The sequence below is a fragment of the Porites lutea genome, chromosome 13, assembly GCF_958299795.1.
Source record: "Porites lutea chromosome 13, jaPorLute2.1, whole genome shotgun sequence".
NCBI lineage: Eukaryota > Metazoa > Cnidaria > Anthozoa > Scleractinia > Poritidae > Porites > Porites lutea.
The window spans coordinates 8,885,512-8,911,059 of NC_133213.1; the positions used below are offsets into that span (position 1 = coordinate 8,885,512).

At 39.6% G+C, this 25,548-nt stretch overlaps 2 protein-coding genes across 2 annotated transcripts; one reads left to right on the forward strand and one right to left on the reverse strand.

Moving 5' to 3' along the window:
- Positions 1-897: 897 nt before the first annotated feature.
- On the reverse strand, positions 898-12,911 carry LOC140922985 (protein O-glucosyltransferase 1-like). The gene is made up of 11 exons (XM_073373033.1): positions 12,583-12,911; positions 10,765-10,996; positions 9,422-9,509; positions 7,554-7,598; positions 6,610-6,731; positions 5,616-5,675; positions 4,753-4,852; positions 4,113-4,171; positions 3,086-3,253; positions 1,901-1,957; positions 898-1,193 (listed from the first exon to the last, which is right to left on the reverse strand). The coding sequence occupies exons 1-11, from the start codon at positions 12,734-12,736 to the stop codon at positions 1,058-1,060; spliced, it is 1,221 nt and encodes a 406-aa protein (XP_073229134.1). The 5' UTR covers positions 12,737-12,911; the 3' UTR covers positions 898-1,057.
- On the forward strand, positions 12,886-25,171 carry LOC140922982 (proton-coupled zinc antiporter SLC30A1-like). Its single transcript, XM_073373029.1, has 4 exons — positions 12,886-13,021; positions 13,285-13,933; positions 21,381-21,785; positions 24,058-25,171. The coding sequence occupies exons 2-4, from the start codon at positions 13,294-13,296 to the stop codon at positions 24,333-24,335; spliced, it is 1,323 nt and encodes a 440-aa protein (XP_073229130.1). The 5' UTR covers positions 12,886-13,021; positions 13,285-13,293; the 3' UTR covers positions 24,336-25,171.
- The last annotated feature ends 377 nt before the right edge of the window (positions 25,172-25,548 follow it).

Sequence of the window (25,548 nt, forward strand, 5' to 3'; positions counted from 1 at the left end):
ACTACCATCATCATTCTCATCGTCACCACCACCATCATCATCGTGATCCTTGTCGTCACCACCACCACCACCACCATCCTTCTCATCGTCGTTGTCAACACGACCACTACTATCAACATAATCCTCATCGTCGTCATCATCATAACCACCACCATCATCATCATCACCCTTTTCGTCATCACCAACACCACCATCATCATCCTCACCCCCTTCGGCATCACCACCATCATCATCATCCTCATCTTTATAACATCTTCCACATCATCATCGTGATCGCAAATTATCATTCTCGTGCTCATCATCATTATCATACACATCATCAACATAACCGTTATCTCACAACATCATACTCATAATCATTAAGCCCTATTTCCAGCACACTACTTCCGTTAGTGAGATTAACAACCTAGGAATCGGAACAAACTGAGGATTAATGGACCCGGAGTGGTCTGGGACTCAGAGAAAAATTTATGGACAACAATCTTGGAAAAAATAGAAGGAAAATTACCCCCACCTCCTTCTCCCAAATCAAGGGTGGGGAAATAGCACATTTTGGATTTCACGGGGCTCTATCCTTGATTTCGAGGGGATTGGGGTTTGTTGTTCTATTTCAATCTATCCAATGCTGTAGTTCCTGCACAGTTCATTTCAGGCCAACAGTCGATTTGTTGCGTTGACCTGACCGAGATACGCTCAACCGAAACAAAATGACCGCACGGCAAAAATTTTGAGATATGGAAAATACACAGGAAGCTTTTATGCTTTCTTTTAAAAGTGGTGGGATAATATTTAATCAATATTAATTTTTCGATATTGTGGGCACACGAGTTCGACATGGATGTTTACGCGCCCATAAAACTAAGTAATGCACACTTTCAAAGTCAAACTCATTTCATGTTTGAGCTTTTCCTATATTTAAATAAGAATACTTGGTGTTTATTGAGTGCTTATCGTTTTCTGCCATAAGGTGTGCGTTCAATAAATAGTGCAATTGAAAAAGACTAACTAAACTAAGACATTTCTTTAAAAGTCTACTTTTGTCGCTAAATAACAATGTCTATGGCTTTATCTCTTGGAATGCTGGGTCACGTGTCGGTTTCCATAGCATCAGTTTGGCGTAATTCTTCAATAGCTTTTTCCAGTAACATTTAACATCCTGCATACGAAGATGTTCTTTGATAAACTGATAACCTCTGGGAACAAGAAGAATAACAAAGACGATCGATCAAAATGAGTGAGTCGGCCATTAAGAGGTAGCGAGTAAGAATGGGTCATTGATGGTCGCATTGCATAATCTGACAGTTTGGGGGACGCAATTATTTATGGCAAACAAAACAATAAACAATAAACGCAATCCATTTCTTATTGGCCGTTTTTATACATAAACATAGTTGCTAATCCTAGCAGTCGAGAGACTATACAGCATATTAAGAAGCAGTCTGTGTGGAAAAAGAAAACGGGAGCAAAAGAAATCCTTCACTGGAGGACGCATTATCTGTTCAGACGGATATTTCGTCTGTGGCCGTTTTTTACGGCGAAAGACGCATTCTCCGTCTGAACGATCTTAAGCAAACATTTGTCGTTTGTCTGGTTATGCGTCTCGCGTATAAAGAGGGGCGCAAGAATCATTATGCCTCTAGACGAACTATCCTTCGCAATACTTTTTGAACGACGCACTAAGAGAAGTAGTTCGTTTGCTAGATACAAGAGACGCATTACCAGGCGAACTCACTCCTTGCAACTTTGCCTAGTCCCTAGGCTTCATTACTACGCGCCGCCTGTGCGTTTCGGGTCACGTGGTCCGAGCGAATTTCGTCTCCCGGCAGATACAACACCATAATGAATTGACCGAGAAGACCTGGGAAGACGCCGTACAGCGACTTGGCATCTTTCAACTCACCTCTCAGCCATAGCTTTAGCGACGTCATCATTTGCTTTGGCGAATTCTAGAAGGTCCCTAACATATTAAACAAAACAAGCAGGTCAAATAAAGAGTGAAATATTGTTGTGAATAATTTACGGTAAATAAATGCACGATTTGATGGTAGAATAAACGAGAAATACGCCTTGTTATTAACCGAGCGTGAGCTCCACATGGATATGGACATTGGCCAGTTTCTTTTGTTGTGTTTTTATGGACGAGGGGTGCATAAAAATGGAAAAAGAAAAACGAAGCCACTATCAAGCCATCCTGTCAACAAACAAGATTGTTCAATAAACGATTAAAAATTATGGCCATTTTTTTCTCTTGCGGGGGCAAGATCGGGGCGAAGTAGGCTCATCTCGCTAGCTCGGGGAGCCAATAAGAACAAAGGATTCGCGTCATCTTGAACACTCAAGGTAAATCACGACAATTATGGACCTCGTTATCGGGGAGTAAACAATAATTATATTTCGAAAAAAATTCTATTTATTCTATTTAGTTTGTCTTATATTTTGCAGATAATCTTTTATCCAGTTCCTGTATTCATATTTACGTTCTGTATTCTAGTTATATTGACGCTAAATATCCCCTTACAAGGAGCATGTAAAAATATGTATCTAAGCAAATACTGCATAAGATAACCAAGAATTGTCTACACTGTTAATGCCCTGCAAGTTTTATATTTTAGATGGTACGGGCACGACCAGGCATAAGCATACGTTTTCATCAACCGCCACCGAAAAGCCTAACGCAGGTCAACATTTAAACTTCCCTTGACTTGCGTTCCAAGGTTTGGCCATTGGGCTTGAAAGCCAACTCCTGTGCAACGCTGATCTGCTGAAATTATGAGTTTCGTAGCGCAATTCTCATTTTGTATCGACAGACATATTTATCGAGACACAATTTTGGAGAAGGGAGACAAAAAGAGGTATTCAAGGGAGTGCATGTGGCTACGGCTTATTATAAAACGGAGACCTTTCCAGGATTCGTTTTCCACGCAGAAAAATTGCCCTACCCATAATGTCATTTTTTTTAAACTTTTGTCAGAAACATTCCGCGAATATCCGTTGAAACTCTGAATTTTTAACCACAATATAACCGAAATTTGCATTATATCTTCATTATATCTGAGAACACAAATATGATATTAATATTACTCACCTAACATTATGGAGATCAGTGTCAACTGGTATATAGTGAACCCAAGGTTTGAGAGCACGATAGAAGAATTCAAGCCACTCGTCTCCTACATGGAAGACTAATGACTTACACAAGAACAGATGCTTGAATCTAAAACTTGCCGCTACACCTCGGAAGTTGAAGAGGTATCTGTAAAACAAGAAACAAAAAAGCCAAATTTAAAAAGCTCAACATTGTATCTGCAAAAATGGTAACACGAAAAAATGGTCTGTAGTTTTATTTGGATAGGCCGGAAGTGTACTAGCTTGCGTAGGTGGCGGAATTGTTTCCTGCGCGTTGCGCGTGAAAGTTTTGGCGGCACAGCCGCGAGAATAAGTTCAAAACGTCTAAAGGCGTGTCCTGCCCATTCTCCGCACGACTTCGCAGCTCATCTTCCAAAACTATGCGCCCGTTAAAAAAAGATCCCGCCAGCTACGCAGGCTAAAAGTGTACTTCCCGTCTTCATTAGACTACGAGATGCATAGCTTAGGAGATATTCTTTAAACAGCAGAAGTCGTTCGTCGAATTTGTATTTTTGCTGTTCTTCGTAGTACGGCTGTTTGATTTTCTCAAAGCGTGTGAAATTTTGCGACATTTTCTACAGCCCTACCAAAGCAGGCAACCACGTCCCCAGGGCTTCTCGGTTGCCATGCCTTTTTCTGGCGTTTATCCTGTAGAACTGAAGTCATTTTATTGGCTCCCACAAGTATCTGCCAAATTTGGTCAAGGCTAGCTCTATAAAAAAGCTGGGCATAAACCATTGGCCGAGGGATTTGAGGAAATCAAAAACGACGAAACATTTTAAATGAATTATAATGCAAGTTACAGGAGCTAATCAAAACACGAAAAAAATTGCTATTTACTGATTTGGTAAAATAATGCTAATGATGGAAGTCGATGTATCCAAAACAAAGTCTTCCAAACTCAGATATTGTGTCGTGTTTCTCGAATGTTTAATTTTCTCCAGACTGCTACGGAATAAATAACAGCGACAATATTTTTAACACACCTGTATTCACAGTGATCCTCGAGCTTGATTTCTTTTGCTGGAGGAGCATGTAAGGTATCCTATAAGACAAAAAAAAAATCAGAAAAAACACATACACACACACTTAGCAGGAAAGATGCCCTCGTAACTGATTATGGAATGAATATAAAATTCTAAACAATTTTGGAATCGATAAGGAAGGGGAGAAAATTCCTCTTCCTTGTTCCAGGCACTATTGTCCGACCATTGGAGCGGGCATTTCCAACAGTAAAAGGGGCAGTAAGATCCCCCCTTCACCTCTACCTCTGTCTCATTACTAGAGGCTCCAGAAAAAAGGTTAGGAAAAGGTGACAGTTATAACAGTTACTGGTTATATCCACAACCCGACTAGACCCTCAGTTACTATGCAATAAAATCACAGTATGTCATGACTGAAACAAGTGGGATCCAGACGTAGCGAAGAGTTTTAAAAGGGGCTGAAAATCACCTTCTTTTCTAATGAGGGTAGGATATACTGGGCTCCTGTTCCACTGTTCCGTACAGTTAAAACAGGGGGACAGAATCCAGCTCTTTAACCAAGCCGTTGGTTATGTAGTGGATTGTTATATATCGAATGGATACTTCAGCTTTAATTAAGAAATATTCTTCAATGAAAACTTACAGCATCAGATTTCCAAGCCTGGTTCTTGGTGTACTGAGCATCAACTAACTGTGGATTGTCACGTGACAGCAAAACCAATGGATCTCGCTCAGAAGATGTCCTGCAGAGTACAATAAATTGAAAATTAAACAGTGCTCTAATAGTTCCTATTCGACGCGTTAACGTTACAGTTTTGTAGTTGGAATTATCGCTTGGAAAAATTCAATGTTAGTTTTAAAGGTTGCCGGCCGTATTTATATGGAGAACACCTGTCCCGAGAAGAGGGGTCAACCAAACCCCCGCCCCCCCGGCCCAAGCCGAGTCACCTTAACCGAACGTTCACCCATTTTTCCAACCCAAAGGCGCTCGCATATGCTCATAATTTCTTGCTTTGACTGAATTGACACGGAGAAAGGTTGCTCCGGGTAGGACGGTGACCCTACCATCACGAAAGGCGACCCAGATAGGCGGGCCAACTTTTTGTTCTCATGTAAACGGTTGGCAGCCAGGTTTTGTTAGGAAATGTAAGAAACGTTGGCTCGCCCGGGTATTTCAGGTAGGCTGGTGACACTTCTCCCTTAGACAACTTTTCTCCATATAAATAGGTCTTTAATCTCTTCCCCAGACGATGTCACCGACAGTTGGCCTTTTCTGCAACACGGGTTTGCGTGATATTCACACCAAGTTTTGTTTCACCTCGCACCGCCTTACCTATTCCATATCGACATGACTGCAAGTTATTAAAGACCTAGAATTGCCAATAAAACACTTAAAACAACCCATCATTGCTGAAAAAAGAGCAACCTGACAAGCCCAAAAACTGACAATGCTGACAAATGTCTGCCAGGAATGCATTTCAAGCTTTTGTTACTTGGTTACCTTACCTTGATCCCCTGAAAAAAGCTTTTGGTTGCTTTTTGTCCCATGGCCACTCTTTAGCTTTCCTGTAAATAACCACGAACACACACTGTTTAGTACAAAATTTTCTAGCCTAAAAACAAGAAACTGGAACTTATAAAATATCGTTGAGCCTTATTCCAACATGAGAAGTCACTGTAAACAAACTAAGGTAAATACAATTGTGGATTTAGCCGGCATAGCAAGCATTTCCAATCGAGTTATTACGCGAAAGATGGAGCAAGAACGAATTTGCGCGGAAACGCATGCCACGCAGCCTTCTGTGGATTAACTCAAATAGGCCTTTCAGGAATTAGACCATGAGCAGCCTCTCTTTTGTCTTGAGCAAAACGCACGAGACACGCAATGACCACGCGCGTGAAAGCCACCCTCGTTTCCCGCGTCTCTCGACGCTCGCGCGCGCATGCACTCCCCTTTCTAAATCTGAAGAAAAACAGAGACCGCCCGCAGTCTATTCAGGAATGGGACCTGGAGGGTGTTTATTCCTTGGAAAGACTACCATGTAGTGTATTTGAGCAGCGACGGGGGAGGTGGGTGGGGGCTTATTTAAGAACACTGTTTTGAAATCAAGATAAGCTTATCACCATACATGTCACATGTGTAATTTTTATAGGGTTAATAGTTCCGAAAAGGTCGTTTAAGTCTCTATTTTGAGTCATTTCAGCTTTGTTTACCACAAAATGCTGAGGTGGAAGAAGGATTATTGACATTGCAGTGGGTAGTTGCTGTTTTCATTATTGGTAGTTAGAAGACTGAGGAATTCAAATGGGGTGCTCAAGTGCTTACTCGAGAATTCATTGATAGGCAAATGTCATCTATTTCATACCCTGTTCCCAGAGGCTTTCCTTGAAATTTTTCCTCACGAAAGAGAGAGTGAGCAGCGTAGCGGCGAGGAGAGAGAGAAAAATCAGGGTAACTATTTCACTTTACATTGACCAAAATTAACCCGACAAAACTTACTTTTCAATCTCATCTCTCATTAGATCCCATCTTCCCAGTCCAGTGGGGTAAATTGGCCAGACAGCAGGACCTCCTTCCCAGAATGTCCAAGCAGGGTACATAATGTCATACTCATTGGCTGTCTAAAGACAAGAAAAAAAATGTCCAAAATTCTATCAAGTCAACAGTGTATGACAGCCATACAATGGTGGACAAAAGTCATGCATGTTTGTCAGCCTGCGAGCAGGATCTCTTTTGCTGGGTATTGGGCACTGCCAGTGCGAGCCAAAACAGCTGGCTAGAAGAATACTACTGACTCAATTCCCCAAACATGTGTGCTTCCTACTGAGGTAAATATTAGGATGCATATATTTAAAGTAGTGCTATCTTGAACAAATGCCTTGCACTTCTTCTTCTCCCGTGCCGAGCGATGTTTGGAAAAATGATCAATTAACAAAAATATCAAGGATACATGTCTTCACTGTTTTATGTATGGTGGGGGTAGGGGAAAGGTCCGAATGTAAAGAAGATTAAAAAAAGTTCCACAAATGCAAATTTGGCCCAAGACTTTTCTCCATGATTGTAGCAAAGGGCTACATTTTAGTTAGAAAAAAAAGTGTTAACTCTCTGAAAACTGGAGTACGAAAACAGCCCTTTAATTCTTCTTTTTGCACCATTCCCTGGGCAGGCATAGTTTTAGACTCATACCTTTGATTTATACACATTTTGCAAGGCACAGACCAACCCATTCCCACAACCTGTGACTAATAGATGGGGTGTGACAAGTGTGTGAAGGATTGATAGGATATGGGTGTGGTCACTGCCAGTGATCGTTTTATCACTAGCAGGTTCTGAAATGGGAGACTGTTGTAATGTTCTCAAAATGATCGTCTCAGCAGCCTGAGGACATTTTGAGATGATTATACAACAACCAGCTTTAACAGTAAAAGGTTTACAATCCCTACCTTACTGAAAGAGAACACAGGCAATGGTTTTGACCACTTTGAGTTCTACCAGAGAAAAGAACCAACATCTCAGTCAGTAGACTTCCCTAGATCCATTTCAGTTGAGCATAATAGCCTGCTTAAGATCCGACGACGGCAGACGTCTGTGACGGCGAGTGGAAGTGAAATTACTACTAGAAAGACTTCCGGCTGCCGTCGTTGCGAAGTTTCCCGCCGTAGCGGCCTTGTCTGTGACGTGAAGAAGGCCATTTTGCCGTCGCGTGTAAAACGTGAGTAAACTTGATCAAAATAATGCCATTTAAACACATTTTGAGCGAAATTCTTTAGCACTGTTAACAGTTTATTCTCAGTAGACCATTTTTGTCAAATTTCTAAGCGACTTAAACGATTTGAACACGGTATTTAAATTAAATTTGTTTGCCCTCTCTAAACAGTTTGACTCGTTAATCGCCATGGACTCAGTCAACTCGACAAAGAAAGCAACCCAGTAAGTTTTACAAGTTTTTTCTTGAGTTTATTGATGTGTTTATTAACAATTATGATATCGTAGACTGTTTTGGCATTAAATTGAGGTCCAATGGATTATGTCACTCATCTTTTCGTCAAGCCTCTCGAGGTCAAAATTTTCGTAATTCTGGTAGGGAAAATCCGGATTTTTAGATCTGTTGACATCATACAACAGTAAATATTCATCTTCTGAAATGTCGCCATCATCGAAACTTGTCAGTAACAATTCATGAACCTTTCTAAAAGTAGTCATCACTCTTGTATTTATTTCTAAACTTCAACAGGAAAAGGCGCTACAACAACCCGCCGTCGCGCGAGCTTTCTTAATGCTATTTTTCGCACCATTGCGACGGCGACCTCACCCCAAGCCCCCTCGACCAAGTCTGCCGTCGTAGAATCTCGCCGTCGTCGGATCTTAAGCTCACTAATTATGCATCCTAGACTACGAGTAGTCCCCCATTTTTCCTCAGGGATAGTAGAGCGAGCGAAACGCGAGCGCGCGTGAAAATCACCCCATGTGAGAAAAGGCTTTTCTCGAGTGGGGTGATTTTCATGCGCGCTCGCATTTCGCTCGCTCTACTGTCCCTGAGGAAAAATGGGGGACTACTCGTAATCTAATGCATCCAAGCTTCATGTTTTTATGTGGTTAGTACAGTACTAACTATGTGTGAAGTAACCCATACACTTCCTGAGTGAATGATGGAAACTAACTCGAAATTAGTGGACAGGTTAAAACTGTAAGTCTGTGATCAAAATCCTATGGTATGAACTTTACTGTTGTCAGTGATTAACCTACAGGGCTCGAAAAAAGCCCTGTCTGGTCATCCGTGATGAGTAATCTTTGTTCTTTTCAAGCCCTAGGATTTCACGGTAACAACAGTTTCAGGTAAGATGTTGTTACAATGACCCTACATGTAAAAAAAATAACAGAAACGAAAAATAGTTTCCCAGTGACATATCCTGGAACAGATGATGAGGCCCAAATCTCTTTATGAAGAGACAAGATCTATGGCGAACATTTCAAGTGAGTATACTTCTTCAGTTGGATCAAAGAGGAGTCTGGAGCTTTAGACACTAATGCACACACATTTAACACTTAAATTGATTTTCTTCTGTCATTTTAATAGACATTGAAGTTTTTTGTAAATAATAGTACACACTAATCAATGTTCTTTAATTTTTAAGTACTGGTACTGATTAACAACATATTTCTGTACATTAGAAGATTAAATAACAGTGGGTCCCATGAATTTTTATTTATGGTTTCCCATGATCTCTGGGCATGGTATCCATGGGATTTGAAATCCTAGGGCTTGATATTTTGTCAAACCAAAGATTGACTCGGAATGATAAGCATATACCTGTGGATAGTCCCTAACATTGATCTTCATCTCCATATCTGGAAGTTTGTCAATCATCTTCAAAATAAAGTGTTCCACTCCTTTACATCTGAAAATAACAATATTATCACAGCTTATAAATTAGAGGTGACAAATATGAAACAAGGTGAAGGCAGTCCACCATTGCCACAGCTTAACTTGGTTTTAGTAACACAAAGCACTTATAGTTATGTAGTATTTACTTCAAACCCCTGTATGGGATGCTAGTCTTGAGCAGAGCCGGGGGGGGGGGGGGGTTACTCTCTATAAAGGCTCCACCATAAAGGTGAAGCTTTTTCAAGCCTTATATGAAAAGGTAGGTATTTCACTTGTTGAAGTATATGATTAAATGGTAGTAGAATCTGGTCATTTTGGCCTGTAAAAAGGCCCAAAAGGGCTGACAGAAGATGTTCTGGTTTTATGATTTTTTCATATCTAAAAGACAGTGCATTTACAGCAACTAGGTTAGAGAAAGGTGTACCATTTAAATTTGTCAATAGAGAACGTACACAAAAGGCCTACCTTTTCTGTCAAAAATAGAATATAAACGGGTACGGGGTTGAACCTCGGGGCGGAGCCTCTTAATTCAAAATGCTGTTGAGTACTGCCCCCAGGGTGTGGGCCTACCCTGCAACAGTAGTATATCAAAATGGTTTGCACACTTGGGTTAGCAAAGACAAAGTGGGGTAGCATTTCTTGTCTAAGGAAGAGGGTTGTCCAATACTGTCGACCAGGAATCCAGACAAGACGGCAAAAAGGTTTTCAAACTGGACCAGAGATCTTAAGTCAGAGCTTTAAACCACTTGGTCACTATGCCGCTGCAAGTCTTAGATTTTACCATTGGACAACACCTTACTGTAACACCGTATTTCGGCATAAAAAATTAAGAAAACAATAGAAAATAGTGTTTTTAACAGATGTCAATCTCATTATATAAAAAAATGCATGTTATTTGAGTGTCAAGGTATTTTGCACAAAAGTACTAATTGGGGACACTATTTTTACATCACCAACTAGAGACGGGACCGCCAGTTTACATGGTCATCAAAGCCATGTGAAGGTCTAGCTGCTTGCAGTGCAAAGGGAGTACCTTCAGTTCTCAGTTATCTTAAGGCTCGGAGTGTTGGTCTGGCCCTGGGAATCGAAACCCGCGACCCCCTGCTCTGCAGACAAGCACTCTACCAACTGAGCTAATCCTGCCGTGATCCCAGAAAACAGAATATACATACTCTTTATTGTATGTCATTGTCCATTTGCCAATCTACATGGAGACTGAATTCACTTAAGCATGTACCCAAATTATCCTTTGATGACTTTAAACTGACCTGAATGGAAACATGCAGTCCTTTTCTCTGTATAATTTATGATTAATAATTTGATAATGGACTCCACGGCCTGCAGCTTCATCAAAATCACTCTTTGTTATTCCTCCCTTGTCCTTCCAAACTCTCAAATCATCATCAATGACATCACTGTAGCAGGCACATTTCTTGTTTGTGCAGTCTTTATATTGAGATGTGGCTTTCTCTATTTTGGAAAGGTAGGTTTTCCAAGATTCTAAATATAAGGACAAAAAATACAAGCATTTGACAAAGTTATCACTACTATTGGCAGGCTTGTAACCAGTAAAGGCAAGTCTGCTGCCTGTGTAAAAAAATTTAATCAAAGTTTCTTGGACCGTGTGTAATTGCCTAGTTATTGGTTGAGCAAGCTGTAGCTAGAATGAACTCAACACAAGAATTCAATCACTGGGAGTGTTACCCGAGATTGCCCGGTTTGACTGTAATACAATACAATACAATACTTTCATTTGATATGAAGAATTATGCAGATCTCAAAAGCTGTTTTCCACCTCAGCCTTGAGCCTTGGTGGATAATAGCCACCTCGATCTGCACAATTTTTCACATGGCCTCATGCAATGATTGTTAATTAACAGACTGTCCAACTCCTAAACCATGCAGATCTGGAGTGTTTGAAAAAAGCCCCCAAAAACCTCGAGATTTCGGATCTCAAACCTGGAGATTTTGAAAATATGTATTGAATAAAACTAAAACGGCAGATTATTCAAATTGTCATGGTATTCTTTACCCTATTAGTGGTCTCTGTTTTACTGCCCTGTTGCTCTTTTGGCAGTAATGAGAAAATTCTGTTTTGCTATCCAGGTCTATAGGACAGCAAGTAGCCAAGTGAGTATGCTATAAGGGTTTTCCCACAGACCTTAGCAAACCTACATTTTACAGGGATGAGGTTGGAATTGGATACAGGTTTCCCTCCAAAGTTAAATTGATACAATATTTGTCTATTATGATGACAGTTTTTTTGATATATTTACGCCGTTCCTACCGGGATTGTCTGGCAATTTTCTTTTTCACCATGAGATTTGGAGGCTAATTTGTGAGATCATGAGTTGACTGCCCAAACTGCGAGTCTCAAGGTCAAATCGTGAAGATTGGAAGGTCTGACTTAATTATGATGAAAATTATAACAATAAGCTTAATTAGTAGTAATAACCAAAGGTTAGGAAATCAGAGGTCCAAAGGCTTTTGCTCCAACGCTGTGCTTTGCGCAAGTTTCACGTGACAGATGGTCAAAACACGCATGATCAGATTTACGAGGGTAGAAGGTCAAAATGCGCGTGATCAAATTGCGTTGTGTGCATTCCATTCATTCTTAGTGGAAGCCCAAATGAATGCTGGCTACATACATGCGATGCATGCGTAATAACAACCTGGAGATTAGGTTTGCGGGCTCCTCTTGTCGCCCGCAAAAATTATACTGGATCAGGCCCAGGGCTGTAGGGTGGTGTGATTGCAGTGGTAGATCTAGGGGAGGGGCCCAGGGGGCCCGCCCCTCTCCTTATAATTTTTTGGAGACCGGGCCCCCTCCTTATCTCAGGATCTGGATTACCGGCCCCCCACTTTTCTGACGGTCTAGATCCGCCACTGGATCGATACCATATAGGCTTGTCTTTTTTAAAATGATCATCATTAAAAAGCACACACGTTGTCTGTAAAAAAGTAACAGACTTAAGTTCTCAGAAAAAAGCACGTATGATACGTTAATGTATACAGGCTTAATAATCAGGTGTTTTCAAGTTTGTTCAAACCTTTGATTTCATCAAAGTTTAATAAGCAATCTTTACCTTTTGCTCTGTACTTTTCTTTCTCGTGATTTCCATGTTCCTTTTCACAGCTGCCGTCTTTCAAGCAATCGCCTGGCACATCAGACCCGAAAACAAACTTGAGAATTTTTGGGGAAGAAAGAAAAATAAAACAGAGAAGAGTTAAGTGAGTCATGGTGGGAATGAAGACGTAAAGCGAAATGTTACATGACGTACTATTCGGGCATTTGTTGTAGCCGCTGGTTTAGTCGAACATTTCCGAAGATTTTCCGACTTATATGGTCCAACTTATCGTCCAATGAAAATGTTGCAAATAATGTCGATATTTGGTCGATGTTACGTAGCACGAAATGGATACCGTAAACATCGGAGCGGTTTGTCTAAAAAGTTTCATTTTCATCTGGTTTGAATCTTGTGTTGATTCCGAGCAACAAAGCCGGCTATTGTGTTTGCTGTGCAGGTATTGAGACTTTTCTATAACTTGTGTTGTAAACAGACTTATTCTTAGTTGCTTTTTTTAGAATAGATGACAATGGAAAAAATGAAATTGAATCAAAACAGCGCGTGTTTTCTATTTCTATCGCCCTCGTGATTTTCACTTGAGTTTAGTAATATTTAGTTTGCGGTATAGTTAATAAGAAATCATATCGTCAGTGAATCTTTCACTTGCACTCATACTTTAGTTAACAGAAAAAAAATTTTCATTGTGAAATTATTTTGTAGGCAAACAAAATGGTTGAATCAAGAAGAACACAGCTTAGAAAAAGATTTTGTGGAAAAACCGGCAGTGTCTTGTCCATGCTATTCATGACCAGCTCGTTTTTCTTGGTAGAAATTATTGTTGGTTATGCGACGAATTCGATGGCTCTTGTGGCTGATTCGTTTCATATGTTATCCGACATCATGTCACTTATAATTGGCTTTTTCGCTTTGAGATACTCCAAACGTAGTCAGAGAACGGAACGAAACACTTTTGGTTGGCAAAGAGCAGAGGTGCTCGGTGCTTTGGTGAACGCTGTGTTTCTGATCGCGCTTTGTTTCTCGATTCTGGTCGAATCACTAAAGCGACTCGTGGAAACTGAGGCGATTCACAATCCCGTCTTGGTCCTGATCGTTGGTTCTCTTGGCCTGCTCATAAATGTTGTCGGTTTGGTTTTGTTTCATCAACATGGGCATGGTCACAGCCATGGTGGCCATGGACATAGCCACGGTGGTAGTGTTCAAAATGGCACTGAATTGAATGAGCTAATTCAAGTGCAAAATGGTTCGAACGGAGTCGATCAAAAATCTACCGGAAGTCAATCAGGATCAGAAGTGGATGAAAATGAAATAAACAGTGATGCTTCTAATGGCCTCGTCTCGGAAGCTGAAGGTGAGGAAATTTACTTTCTTTTTTAGAATTATTTTGATCAAAGGACACTGATTTTTGTAGTGGACACTAAACTGAGTAGCATTTGCTTTTCATTATTCTTGCACATTTTTATCATTTTGGTCTATTAATAAAGAATTATTGTTAGATAAAAAAAAGGTAATTGATGACATGTCGCTAATTTTATTAGAAATGCATGGGTGCATAAACCCGTCTTTTAAGTACCTCTTCACCATAGTCAATCTGAACTGAGAAGCATTTACTTTCTTACACGTCCCTAATATTTTGGTCCATTTTAGCCTTACTTGTCTAGTAATGAAAAAAAAATTGTTATATAAAAAATAGGTAATGTTATTACAGCATACTTAAAATTATGTGATGACTTGCAGCAAATTTTATTAGAAATGCATGGTTGCATAAACCAGTTTGCACAGTTTCTTTTCACCATCCTAACACTAATTTTTGTAATTGAATGAGATTTGAGAAGCATTTACATCTTTCAGGTTTTTAATATTTTGGTCTATTTTAGCCTAACCAATTTTGTAAAAAAGGTCATGTAGAGTCTTGAAGTACGTGATGACATTAGAAATGCATGCCTGCATAAACCGGTTTGTTCCTGACACCATCTTGACTCCCTCTTATTAAAGAGGCACTGTCACGATATTTGCTCTCTTTTTGAAAGCTAAAACGTGTCTTCGCATCAATTAAATTCCAAAAATAATCGTCTGGTTTTGTTATTTCAGACTATATTTAGGTACTAAAATGGTTTCCTGCTGTCTGTTGCCACGGATAGCAAGGATTGGACATGGATTGAAACTTGGGCCAACTTTTTCTGCTATACCTGCAAAAATAACCAAAAAATAATATCATTATGGTTGAAGTGTTCCCTGATGAAATTTGCCAGATATCTTTGTCATTGATTATAACGAGAGCTCATGAGAAATTAGTTGGCCACTGTATTGTGGACAATCCTTTTGTCTCGGATCATCTTGCTGTACACAGTTTGTTGGACCTTGCTAAATTACCACTCGAGCGTAAACGAATCTCATATCACAGGATTCATGATATTGATTTTAGCGAGTTTTGTGGTCAGTTGGAGAACACCAGGCTAGTAAGGGATGCAGCTTCTTTTAGTCTCGGTGAACTTGTTTATGAGTATAACACTGCATTAAAGTCGTTGTTAGACAGACACGGGCCTCTGAAGACTAAGAGCATTACTCTTCGCCCAACCGCCCTATGGTACACTGAGGAAATACGATCTGAAAAGAGAAAACGCAGAGCTCTCAAGCAGCGCTGGCGTTCTTCAAAACGAGAATCGGATTTTTCTAGATTTAAGGAACAATGCCTTAGAGTGAACGCTTTGATCAAGAAAACGAAAGTTGACTATTACTCAGGCATTATACGGGAGAGTAGTAATAGCAGAGCTCCACGAGCGCGTGGGCGGAGCCCCATAGCTAAGGAAATCTACCCATCCCAGAAAATTTGGTAATCACGTGACCGACCGACCGTCCGTCCGCACCACAGGCATACCAATGTTTGCTCTCACACTTTCTAGCTACTTTGGGACTTGGGAGCCCAGGAGAAAGCTGATTGCACATCAATGTTGTCATCAATTGACAGCTGTCAAAACAGGGTTTCCGCTGACCACTATCACCTGACCGTATCGCGGGCTCAGGTGTCGCCCCATCAAGGTCGAGTATTTTTTGAAGTTATCCGCTGACAATTTACTCGTTTTCAAATGATCGCAGGCTCACTCTTTTGTTTTAAATTCACAACAAATATGTTGTGTTTATGTCAGTTTCGCCCCGCACTATTACGATTTTGATTTAAAACTGACCTCAGACGCAAAAATTCAGTCAGTTTTTAAAAAATACATGCGGGGAAGACCTTTTCTTACCATGGTCACGTCTTGGTCACGCTCCACGTCCAATTTTTATGCTCTGGGGCCGGTTGCTCGAAGCCTGGTTAGCGCTAACCGTTGGTTAAGAGGTATCAAAATGTATAGGTTTCCATGGTATTTAACGCTGGTTAGCACTAACCATGCTTCGAGCAACCCGGGCCTGATTGGTTAAAATTTGACAGGTGAGTTCATGCGTAAAATTTATGCAGCATCTTGAAAGTTGTTTACTGAGACAGCTGAAGCTGACAGAGTTTTGAGTCCACTTGTGATGTTTTTAACTGTCTTTTTCCACTGGATGTACAAAATGAAATACAGCTGCTATCAAGAGTGTTCTCTTATTCATGGCTGGTTTGTTTATTGGGTTTTTGGTTGACAAATGCGTCGCTTGTCAAAGCCGATAATCCGATTTTGGATGGCATCGTTTTAGTTTTTCACCTTGCTGGATGCGTACGAGAATTATGAAGGCTTAAGCGATCCTTGTCTTACCTGATAGCTTTCAGGAGCTGCATCTCGAAATATGGTAAACCTGAGTAATTATTGCATTTAAATCTAATTTCATGAAGTCCAGCGGCGCAGTTTATGAAGCTAGTTTATGCACGTTTGTATTAAGATTTGACTGAGACACTGATCTGACCTCGTATGAGGTTTGATATAAGCTTAAGCTTACAGAACTTTAAAAAGCCTTTAGCCGATATTAATTCACCGTAAATAGAAAGAAAAAACTTTCCGAAGAATATTTAGTTATAATTTTGGCTGTAGAAAAAAGCTTTGAATGATTTTCTTGTCGTGAGTTTATCTTTGAAAACAGCCAACACCGGGAAACCGGCGGCTTAAAACATGAACTTTAAGCTTACTAGTAAAGACTTGAGGATTCTTAGACACACTTAAATACTCATTTGTTTTCGTGAATGAAAATTGTTGTCTCTGTAAATGTTCTATCGAATTATTTTTCTTTATTGATTTTTGGTAGTCTCAAAAGTGTAATTTTTATCGCTTTGCCGTTTGTTTTCAGCCGTTCATAAACATCGCTTGCAGGAGTACTCAAAATGCCAAGCGTATATCAAACGCTTTTTAAGATTACTCATCATTATAAAACCGTTAATAAAAAATAGACTCAATAAATTCTTCATCACGTTGAAGCGTAACTCTTTTAAAATTTCTTCGCATATTTGGCGCTTGTCAAAAGTTAGAACCGGCTGGCCGTATAGAAGATTTTGGAATTTTTTTGAACGGTTTCGCTAATTAAAAGTCCACGCCGCTTCGATGGTCCTGAATATTGAATGAATGCAATTTGTCTTGAAAAATTGTGAAATACTGCATTTTGTACGAGGTCTGTATGATAAAAACAGCGCCTCATAGTACTCTTTCTCCTCAGATGTGGCGTATAAAAAAAATAGAAGATTGGTTTACGCGCACCCAGATTTATTGGCAAGAATTTGTAAACTTGTCGAACGCCAAAAATTCGGTCTGATTTGTTTTCCAAGAATTTGTTTTCCACGCCTTATCTACTGTGATCAAGGGCCATCATTGCTCTTAAATGTGACCGAAGACTATTTTTTGGGTGTACATATAAGGCTATATCAACTCGATACAAAATTTGTTTCACTCGAAAATCACTTAGCTTTTCCCTCAAAAGTCACATGAATGTACCCTTAAGTTAACTGATTTGTGGAGTACAAAATTATTGTTTGATTTAAGTTATAAAGTTATCAATGGGAGCTTCGCTTTTAGCTGTGGCTAAATACATATATTAATCCCCGAACTCTTTTCAATACGGTAAATAAGCTCCTACATAAGCGCGTGCCAGCGGAGTATCCTTCAGGGTGTGCGTCTGATGGTGATCTTGCTAACAAGTTCATTGACTTCTTTAGTGAGAAGATTACAGTTCTGCGAAACTCACTTGACTCCACATCTGATATTGTTGTGGAGTCCGATGGCATTGTCCATCAGTGTGCCTTGTCATGTTTTAAGTCTGTAACATCGTCTGATGTCTCGGAATTACTTAGTAAGATGACCATCAAGTCCTGTCCTCTTGATCCCGTCCCTGCTTCTGTTTTGAAGCAGTGCACATCAGTTCTTTTGCCTGTTATGACTCAAATTGTAAATCAGTCTTTATGTCTAGCTGTTTTTCCAGACTGTTTTAAGCTTGCATTGTTGAATCCTCTTCTCAAAAAGCCCACACTTGATGTTGAAGTTTTTTCGAATTTTCGTCCTATTTCAAATTTGATGTTCATGTCTAAACTCACTGAGAAGGGGCATCTCAGTTGATTAATCACATTTCTAGTAATGGACTTGATGAAATACTACAATCTGCATATAAACAATTTCATAGTACCGAAACAGCTTTAGTTAAAGTTTTTAATGATATTATCCTAGACGTTGATAGGAATAGGACTGTTATCTTACTTTTATTTGATCTATCAGCCGCTTTCGATACGGTCGATCACACTATACTGATTGAGAGATTAGCAAACTGCTTCGGTCTTTGCGATCTAGCTCTGGCCTGGTTTAAATCATACCTGAGCGACAGAACTCATTTTGTGACCATTCGTGGTGCGCGGTCTGTCACGCGTTCGCTGTCGTGCAGAGTACCACAGGGCTCCGTGCTTGGACCGATTTTATATCTGCTCTATACCTCCCCATTGGGGGATATTTTCAGACAATACAACATGGGCTATCATTTCTATGCTGATGATACTCAGTTGTATCTGTCTTTCAATTCTCTCAGTGGGGATGATCAAGCTTATTCTGTCTCTCAGGTTGAATCTTGTGTTAGAGATATCGACCGTTGGATGTCTTGTAACAAACTTAAGTTGAATAGGGACAAGACGGAACTGCTCGTTATCAGTTCAAAATATCGGCCACGCCCATCTTTAGATAGTATCCTGGTTGGTGATCATCGTGTAGAGCGGTCTGACAAAGCTAGGAACATAGGAGTTGTTTTTGATGAGACCTTGTCACTGGATAAGCATGTGAGTTCCATTTGTAAATCTGCTTTATTTCATCTTCGGAATATCTCTAAGATTAGAATGTATCTGACTTCTGAGAGCACAAAGACCCTTGTCCATGCTTATGTTACTTGTCGACTGGACAATTGTAACTCGTTGCTCCTCGGGTCACCGGAGTATATTATTCAGAAGCTCCAGCGCGTTCAAAACTGCGCTGCACACCTTGTAGCTGGGCAACCTAGGGCTGCGCACATTCGCCCTGTCCTTAAGGAGCTACACTGGTTACCTTTGGAGCAGCGAATTACCTTTAAAGTATTACTGTTAACTTTTAAAGCTCTCAATAATCTTGCGCCTCCGTATTTAAGTCAACTTATAGTCCCATACAACCCTACAAGAAATCTTAGGTCTGCTAGCAAACATTTATTAGAAGTACCGAATGTGCGCCTGAAGAGCTATGGGGACAGGGCCTTTTCGGTCGCTGCCCCAAAACAATGGAATGATATTCCCGTAGACATTAAATTAAGTGGATCAGTTGATGTTTTTAAATCTAGATTGAAAACTTATCTTTTTAGACTCGCTTTCAATTGACTTTTTGTTTTAGTGCTATTGTTAGTTAGTTATTTTCTTTTTTGATTGTAAAGCAATATAGAGCTTTTGTATATACTGCTATACAAATAAAGTTATTATTATTATTATTATTATTATTAATTCTATAGGAGCATTTTGTGTAGGGTGTGTGAGTCACATAGTCCCTTTAAAATTAACATCTTTCATGTTTGCTGAGCACTAGAACAATATGGCTAACTGCAATAATTGAAGGGTCCAGTGAATCAGGGCTGTCAAAAAGCTGTTAAGTAGGAGGTTGATAATGAATAATAGGTGGCTTTGGAACTCGCACCAAAGGTACACGTTCTTGAGGGCCGAGGCATCTAGGGACATTTTGAAATTTATAGTCTCAGAAATGGCATTTCCAGGGGTTTTCAAGAGGATTTTCCACCACAGATGCTATGTTGTTTGGTCAGAATGCTGACTGGGAACATTGTCGTCACAATGTTTCAGGGTTTCCATGACATCTTACAGTTCAAATGTTTCACAGATGTAAACCTGTTTAAATAAATTATGTGTTCAATGTCTTTCCAAACTGGGATGGTGCTTACTTTTTGTTAGCAGTTATGGCAGGAGGCGTAAGTAACCAGCTAAGGATGGCTAACTAGCCAGCAGTTTTGGCTGGCTACCCTCCCTTATTAAGGGCCCTGGTGAATAAAAATGGATGCATGTGACAATTTTGCCTTTATCCTTTCAGCCCCAATATGCACATTATAAATTCTGCAGCCTGATCTCCATACATTTCCTTGAAGACTTAGTTGAGAGAATTTAATAAAAGATCAAGGCAGTTTCCCTTTGGTGATCATTCCAGTTATTCTCATAACAGTTTCTCTTGATGATGTATTAATACTGTTAGGCGAACATTAATATTGGTCATGCGTTGTGCAGAAAGGCTGAATTTTTTCATGTAGGCTCTTTTTGCGATGGTAAAACCTTATCTGGGAAAATAAAGTGAGACAATATCTGGATTTCTGAGAAAAAAGGCCACAATTTCTCAGATATTTTGTCTTGCTGGGTGACATAATGGGAAAAAGTGTTCAAAGAACAGCTCTTACTATTATTACTACAAAACTGTACTTCTTCAAAAGAACAGAGAACTTGATAAACTACAAATAGACACGTACTGTCTATTCCCATTCTCAGTAGGCATAATTGTAAGTAAATAAGCAGTTTTTGAGAACAATGATTTTTTAGCGATATTTAATTTTGAGCAGAATAACTAAACATCAGTGACACTAATAATACCATATTAGTTATTTGAGAAAATAAAAACCTGCAAATCCATAGCAATATATATAGTTAATAAGATCTGTTTCAAATATATTTAGTGATATTGTTCAAAGGAAGATGAATAAATTATAAATTTTGCTATGCACAGTGACTTCATAGTTTGCATGTTAGAGACTAACCCATGCTCCCCTCCTCACTAAATGACTTGCGATTTTTTGGCTACTGCAGAGAATTCGAGCAGAATCCAGTTGTCCAAGTAGAATTTCAAGCAGGATAACTATATTTTTTACAAGCATTGCAGCAGGGTGCAAAGAAAATCAGTTTTACAGCTTACCATTCGGGCAAGCTGTAGCTAGCTTGCACTAACACAAAAAGTCATTTCAACTAGCCCGCCAAAAAATTTTTGATGAGTACTGATTACACTTGTTTTGTATATTTGAATTCCCCAAGTTAAGAACAGAATTCACTAGCTAGCCCTCATGATAGAAAAATCCACTCGCCCCAGGCTAGTGTGCGCTACATGCCCTGCACACAGGCTAGTAGAATAAGCTGTTTTAAAAGTAGATTATATCCAAGCCCATTTTCTGGTAGTGTGGTTTCTCTTGTCTGAGGGTAAATGTGGCTAGATATAAAATATATGATAATAAAGTAGAAAATCAGTAAATTAACAGTAAACATGCCAGTTAATGACACTTTCTTATGAAAAATGCCGTTTTATCTAAATAGCCACTCAATGCTCTGTTTTTTGTTGTTTTTCTGTCTACAGTATATTTGTCAGGTAAAAATGGATCAGTACACACTGTTGTCACCAAGTCTAAGGGGAGCCACATAAAAGTCAAGTCAAGTGCTCAACTAAACATGCGAGGTGTTTATCTGCACGTTCTTGGTGATGCACTGGGATCTGTCATTGTTATCATTAGTGCCTTAATAATCAAGTTTGCTTCGGGCAAGTGGACAATTTATGTTGATCCTGCCATGAGCATCCTGTTGGTTTTTTTGATCTTGAAGACCTCCATCCCACTCATGCGAGAGTCATCACTGATCTTGCTTCAAACTGTTCCAACTCATATTAAAATCAAGGAGGTGCAAGATCGTTTGTTGGATCATGTGGAAGGAGTTCTCAGTGTTCATGAGTTCCATGTTTGGCAGTTGGCTGGAAATAAAATAATTGGTGAGTTTTGAACCTACAATCTTGGAGAGAATAATATATAGATTTGGCCAGGGCTAAAAGCAAAGCTCTCGATAATATTTATAGTTTGTTCAAACAAAATATAAAATCCTGTAATGCTAAGCGGCGAAGGCAACGCCGGAGAACGGTGAAAAACAACAATAGGTCTAATTAGCAAAAAAGCAACTTTGCATGTGCAGCACACTTTTTTGTACATTTCTTTGCCATTGTCTCGCACAACGAGAGCTCTGCTAAAATGGAAAAGCAAACCCCCATCCCACTGAAATCAAAGATGAAGTTGCACAAAAACCAAAACCAATCAGTTTCCCTTGATTTGAAGTGGAAAGGGGGGGGGGGGGGGGAAGGGGGTCACAATTTTCTAAATACATGTATTTTGTTGAATAAAATGGAGCAGGAAACCGCCATCCCTGCCATGGATGAAGCCACACAAAAGTCCAAGTGTTCCATTTTCCCACCCTTTATATTGTGGAAGGGGGACAGGGTCTGAACTTTCCGTCCATTTTGTCTAAGATTGTGGGACATTTGATAAGTGCAAACAAAAGACATGACTGCATCATAGATTTACCAAAGTGGAGCAAGTGGGGCACAAATAATCTGGATCAAAAAAATCAGTTTTAAATATCTTACATTAAGTGCCATTGTTCATGTTGACTTTTTAAAGTGAGAAGCCACCCTGGGAAAAGGTTCATCACATTTTTCAAGTAATATATCAAACATGAGATGCAGTGTTTCATCACCAGATGAAACACCGAGAAGAGAGTTTAAAATACGACGCGCAGCGGAGTATTTTTGACGAACTTCGAGGTGTTTCATCTGGTGATGAAACACTGTGTCGAATGTTTGATATTTCTTCTCAAACAAAATCATTTTTGAAGGAGAAATTAAGGATGCAAATACTAAGCAGTGTTTCATCCGATTTCCAAACACTCATTAAACATTAATTTCCTTTGTATTTTCTTAATGAATTATTAATGAGTTTGAGAAGTTGTAATAAAGTGATCATTAAAATTTTGGTAACTAAAGTGGAAAATTTAAGGCATATTCCCCAGTTATTTGTGGTGAAAATAAAATACATAACATGTAACTAGATGCAGTTAACCAAAGTATCAAAAACGATAAGCCATGTCATATTTTAATGACCTAGCGGAGCCTGGTGGGCGCTGGCACCCACAATTTGCTCTTGGGTGACTAGAAAGTCTCTCATTATTCCTTCAAAGATTCTGGGCACCCTAGATTTTACAGGTTCAGAGGACTGGGCTCTCTTAAATTTCCTTAGAGCACAGCCTTGTCAGCCATAAAGTAATTGGCAACCTGGGGACTTCATTGTAAAGCTTGAAAATGTTAAGTGGGTGTATTCATCTTTCAGTGTTACTTAGGGAAAAAAGTTACTCAAAAGCCATTGATTTTGGTTTTCTCTATACGCTTTGGGGATTTTCTCTTCCTTGTTGTTCAAATGCCTTTTTGTGCTGCACAGACAGCAAGAGTATAGATCAAGTACTTTTTTCATGATACTCACACTCCCCTTCATAAAATATTTTCGGGGGCTGTTTACATGACACCGGGGCGACTTTCGCGCTGGAGTGAGTTCACTCCAGTTCCCTCTCATGGCTCTACATTTGTTTGCATGATACCTCCACAAAATGTCATGCCGGCGCGAGTCACCCCAGCGTGAGCCACCCCTGTTGTTGTACCGGGACGAGAATTTCACTCCGGTACGAAATCTCACAACGGTATCATGTAAACGCGAAACGACCACACGTTTCGGTGTGAAATCGGTCTGCCGGTAGACTGGAATGGGTAGCGCATGCGTAATGTTTGCGATTTGGAATCTTACATGTATTTTATTAACATGAAATGTACCTTCAAATAACGAGTTATGAAATGACCCAGTCATAATGTAAACGCGATACAAAATAAAAAAGTCATCCCGGTATGAAACTCACACCGGTGCGAGTTTTCTCATGTAAACACCCCCTCAGGGTGTGCTCCATTGGCTGTGTTGCAGAATAAGATTATGTCCAATTGTTGTTGCACATCTCTTGTACCGTTATTTTTTTTTACCACTTAAATGCCACAAATATCAGAAGATTTTATTTCAAGCAGACTTGGACACAATAGGATGCAACAAAACGGCAAAATAAGTGATTTCTAGAGATTATTCCATTAATTGTTTTTCCAGAATAAGGTCAATCAGACACGCCTTTTTTATATTATTTGTCAACTATGTAACCTTTTTTGCTAATTTTTTGGTCAGCATCTGCCCACATCACTTGCCGATCTCCAGACGAATACATGGGCATTGCCAACAAGATCAAGAGATTCTTTCACAACGAGGGCATCCACTCCACTACTATTCAACCGGAGTTTGTTTGTGAGGACAAGAAAGAGGGTGAGTGTGTCCTTGCGTGTGGGCGGAATGACAACTGCGCTGCTCAAAAGTGCTGTCCTGGTGAAAATGAGAGTGAAGTGCGCAAACGTAATCCCGTTACCGATGATGAGGGTGTCATAGTTGACCAAGAATCTGTGGTGTAATTTACATTTAGTGGAAAAAATTTATTTAAATGGCCTTTGCCAAAAATTTTCCTTTGGAAAACCATAAGCATAAGCTTAATCTGTCCTTGACAAATCGTTGATTTTTTTTTTCCCAGTAAATTTTTTATTGGTTCTGAACCAAGAAAACACAGTCACTTACATGCTAAGGTACAGTCATCCTCATCTATCATCATGAAAAATTATTGTAATGTTAACCCTAGAGACCCTGTCAGTGACTGTGAGTGTGACCTGTTAGTGACCCTGTCAGTGATATCAAACCTCTCCTTAAAACATCACTCTCTAGTTAAACATACAGGAGCTTAACAACACTTTGGCAAAAGCTCATCACCCTTGCAAGTCCATCTCTCATATGAGGCCTGGGTCACAACGCTTAATCATGAAATTAACGTTAATTTCAAAAATTTGCGTTAATTTTTTCAAATGTTAATTTCTGCTACCTAAATTTCCGTCATTTTGGCCTCAAATTATTGATACACTCCTGACAATCTTGACACTTAAGAAAGAAGAGTATTTTTTTAGGGTGTAGATCCACCAGTAACAGTGAAACTGTGACGAACCCTTGAAATGGCCAGATTTCTTCGCTTGACACCCTTCCTATGATTAGGGAAAGAACCACGAACAAAGTTTCCATTTCAGATTTTAAAACATTTAACTTTGTTCCCATTGTCTCAACAAGTTTTGTGTCTTTATGAATAATTTTTGAACCTGGGGTAATGATAGTGGTAATAATAGACCTTTTCACGGTTTTTTAAAAACTTTTGACATGGGCAAGAGCGTCTTAATATTAGTAAAACTGCCAAATTTGAAAGTGAATAATTTTTAACCTGGGGTAATGATAGTGGTAATAATAGACCTTTTCACGGTTTTTTAAAAACTTTTGACATGGACAAGAGCGCCTTAATATTAGTAAAACTGCCAAATTTGAAAGTGAAAAGTCTTAAGCGAGTGAAGATATGGAAGTTTGTCGGATGAAGTGCACGCGACAAACCCGAAAGGTATTGTGGGTGGTTTTGAGTTCACTGGTTTTCGAAGAAATTTGAGAGAATGGCACGAGAGGCCATGGACATATGTTTGCAAGTTCTAAAGGAAAGCAACAAAAGAAGGCTCGAGAGCTACACTGCCAGGAACAGGGTATTGATCATATCCCATATTACCTTTCGGGATTGTCGCGTGCACATTTTTAACGACAACC

Coding starts and splice junctions, on each gene's coding strand:
- LOC140922982 (XM_073373029.1), top strand. CDS start 13,294: ATGGTTGAATCAAGAAGAACACAGCTTAGAAAAAGATTTTGTGGAAAA. Junction 13,934..21,380: donor CCTCGTCTCGGAAGCTGAAG/GTGAGGAAATTT, acceptor TTCTGTCTACAG/TATATTTGTCAGGTAAAAAT. Junction 21,786..24,057: donor GGCTGGAAATAAAATAATTG/GTGAGTTTTGAA, acceptor TTTTTTGGTCAG/CATCTGCCCACATCACTTGC.
- LOC140922985 (XM_073373033.1), bottom strand. CDS start 12,736: ATGACTCACTTAACTCTTCTCTGTTTTATTTTTCTTTCTTCCCCAAAA. Junction 6,732..7,553: donor CTGTGTTCTCTTTCAGTAAG/GTAGGGATTGTA, acceptor TCTTGTCTTTAG/ACAGCCAATGAGTATGACAT. Junction 4,172..4,752: donor AGGCTTGGAAATCTGATGCT/GTAAGTTTTCAT, acceptor TTTGTCTTATAG/GATACCTTACATGCTCCTCC.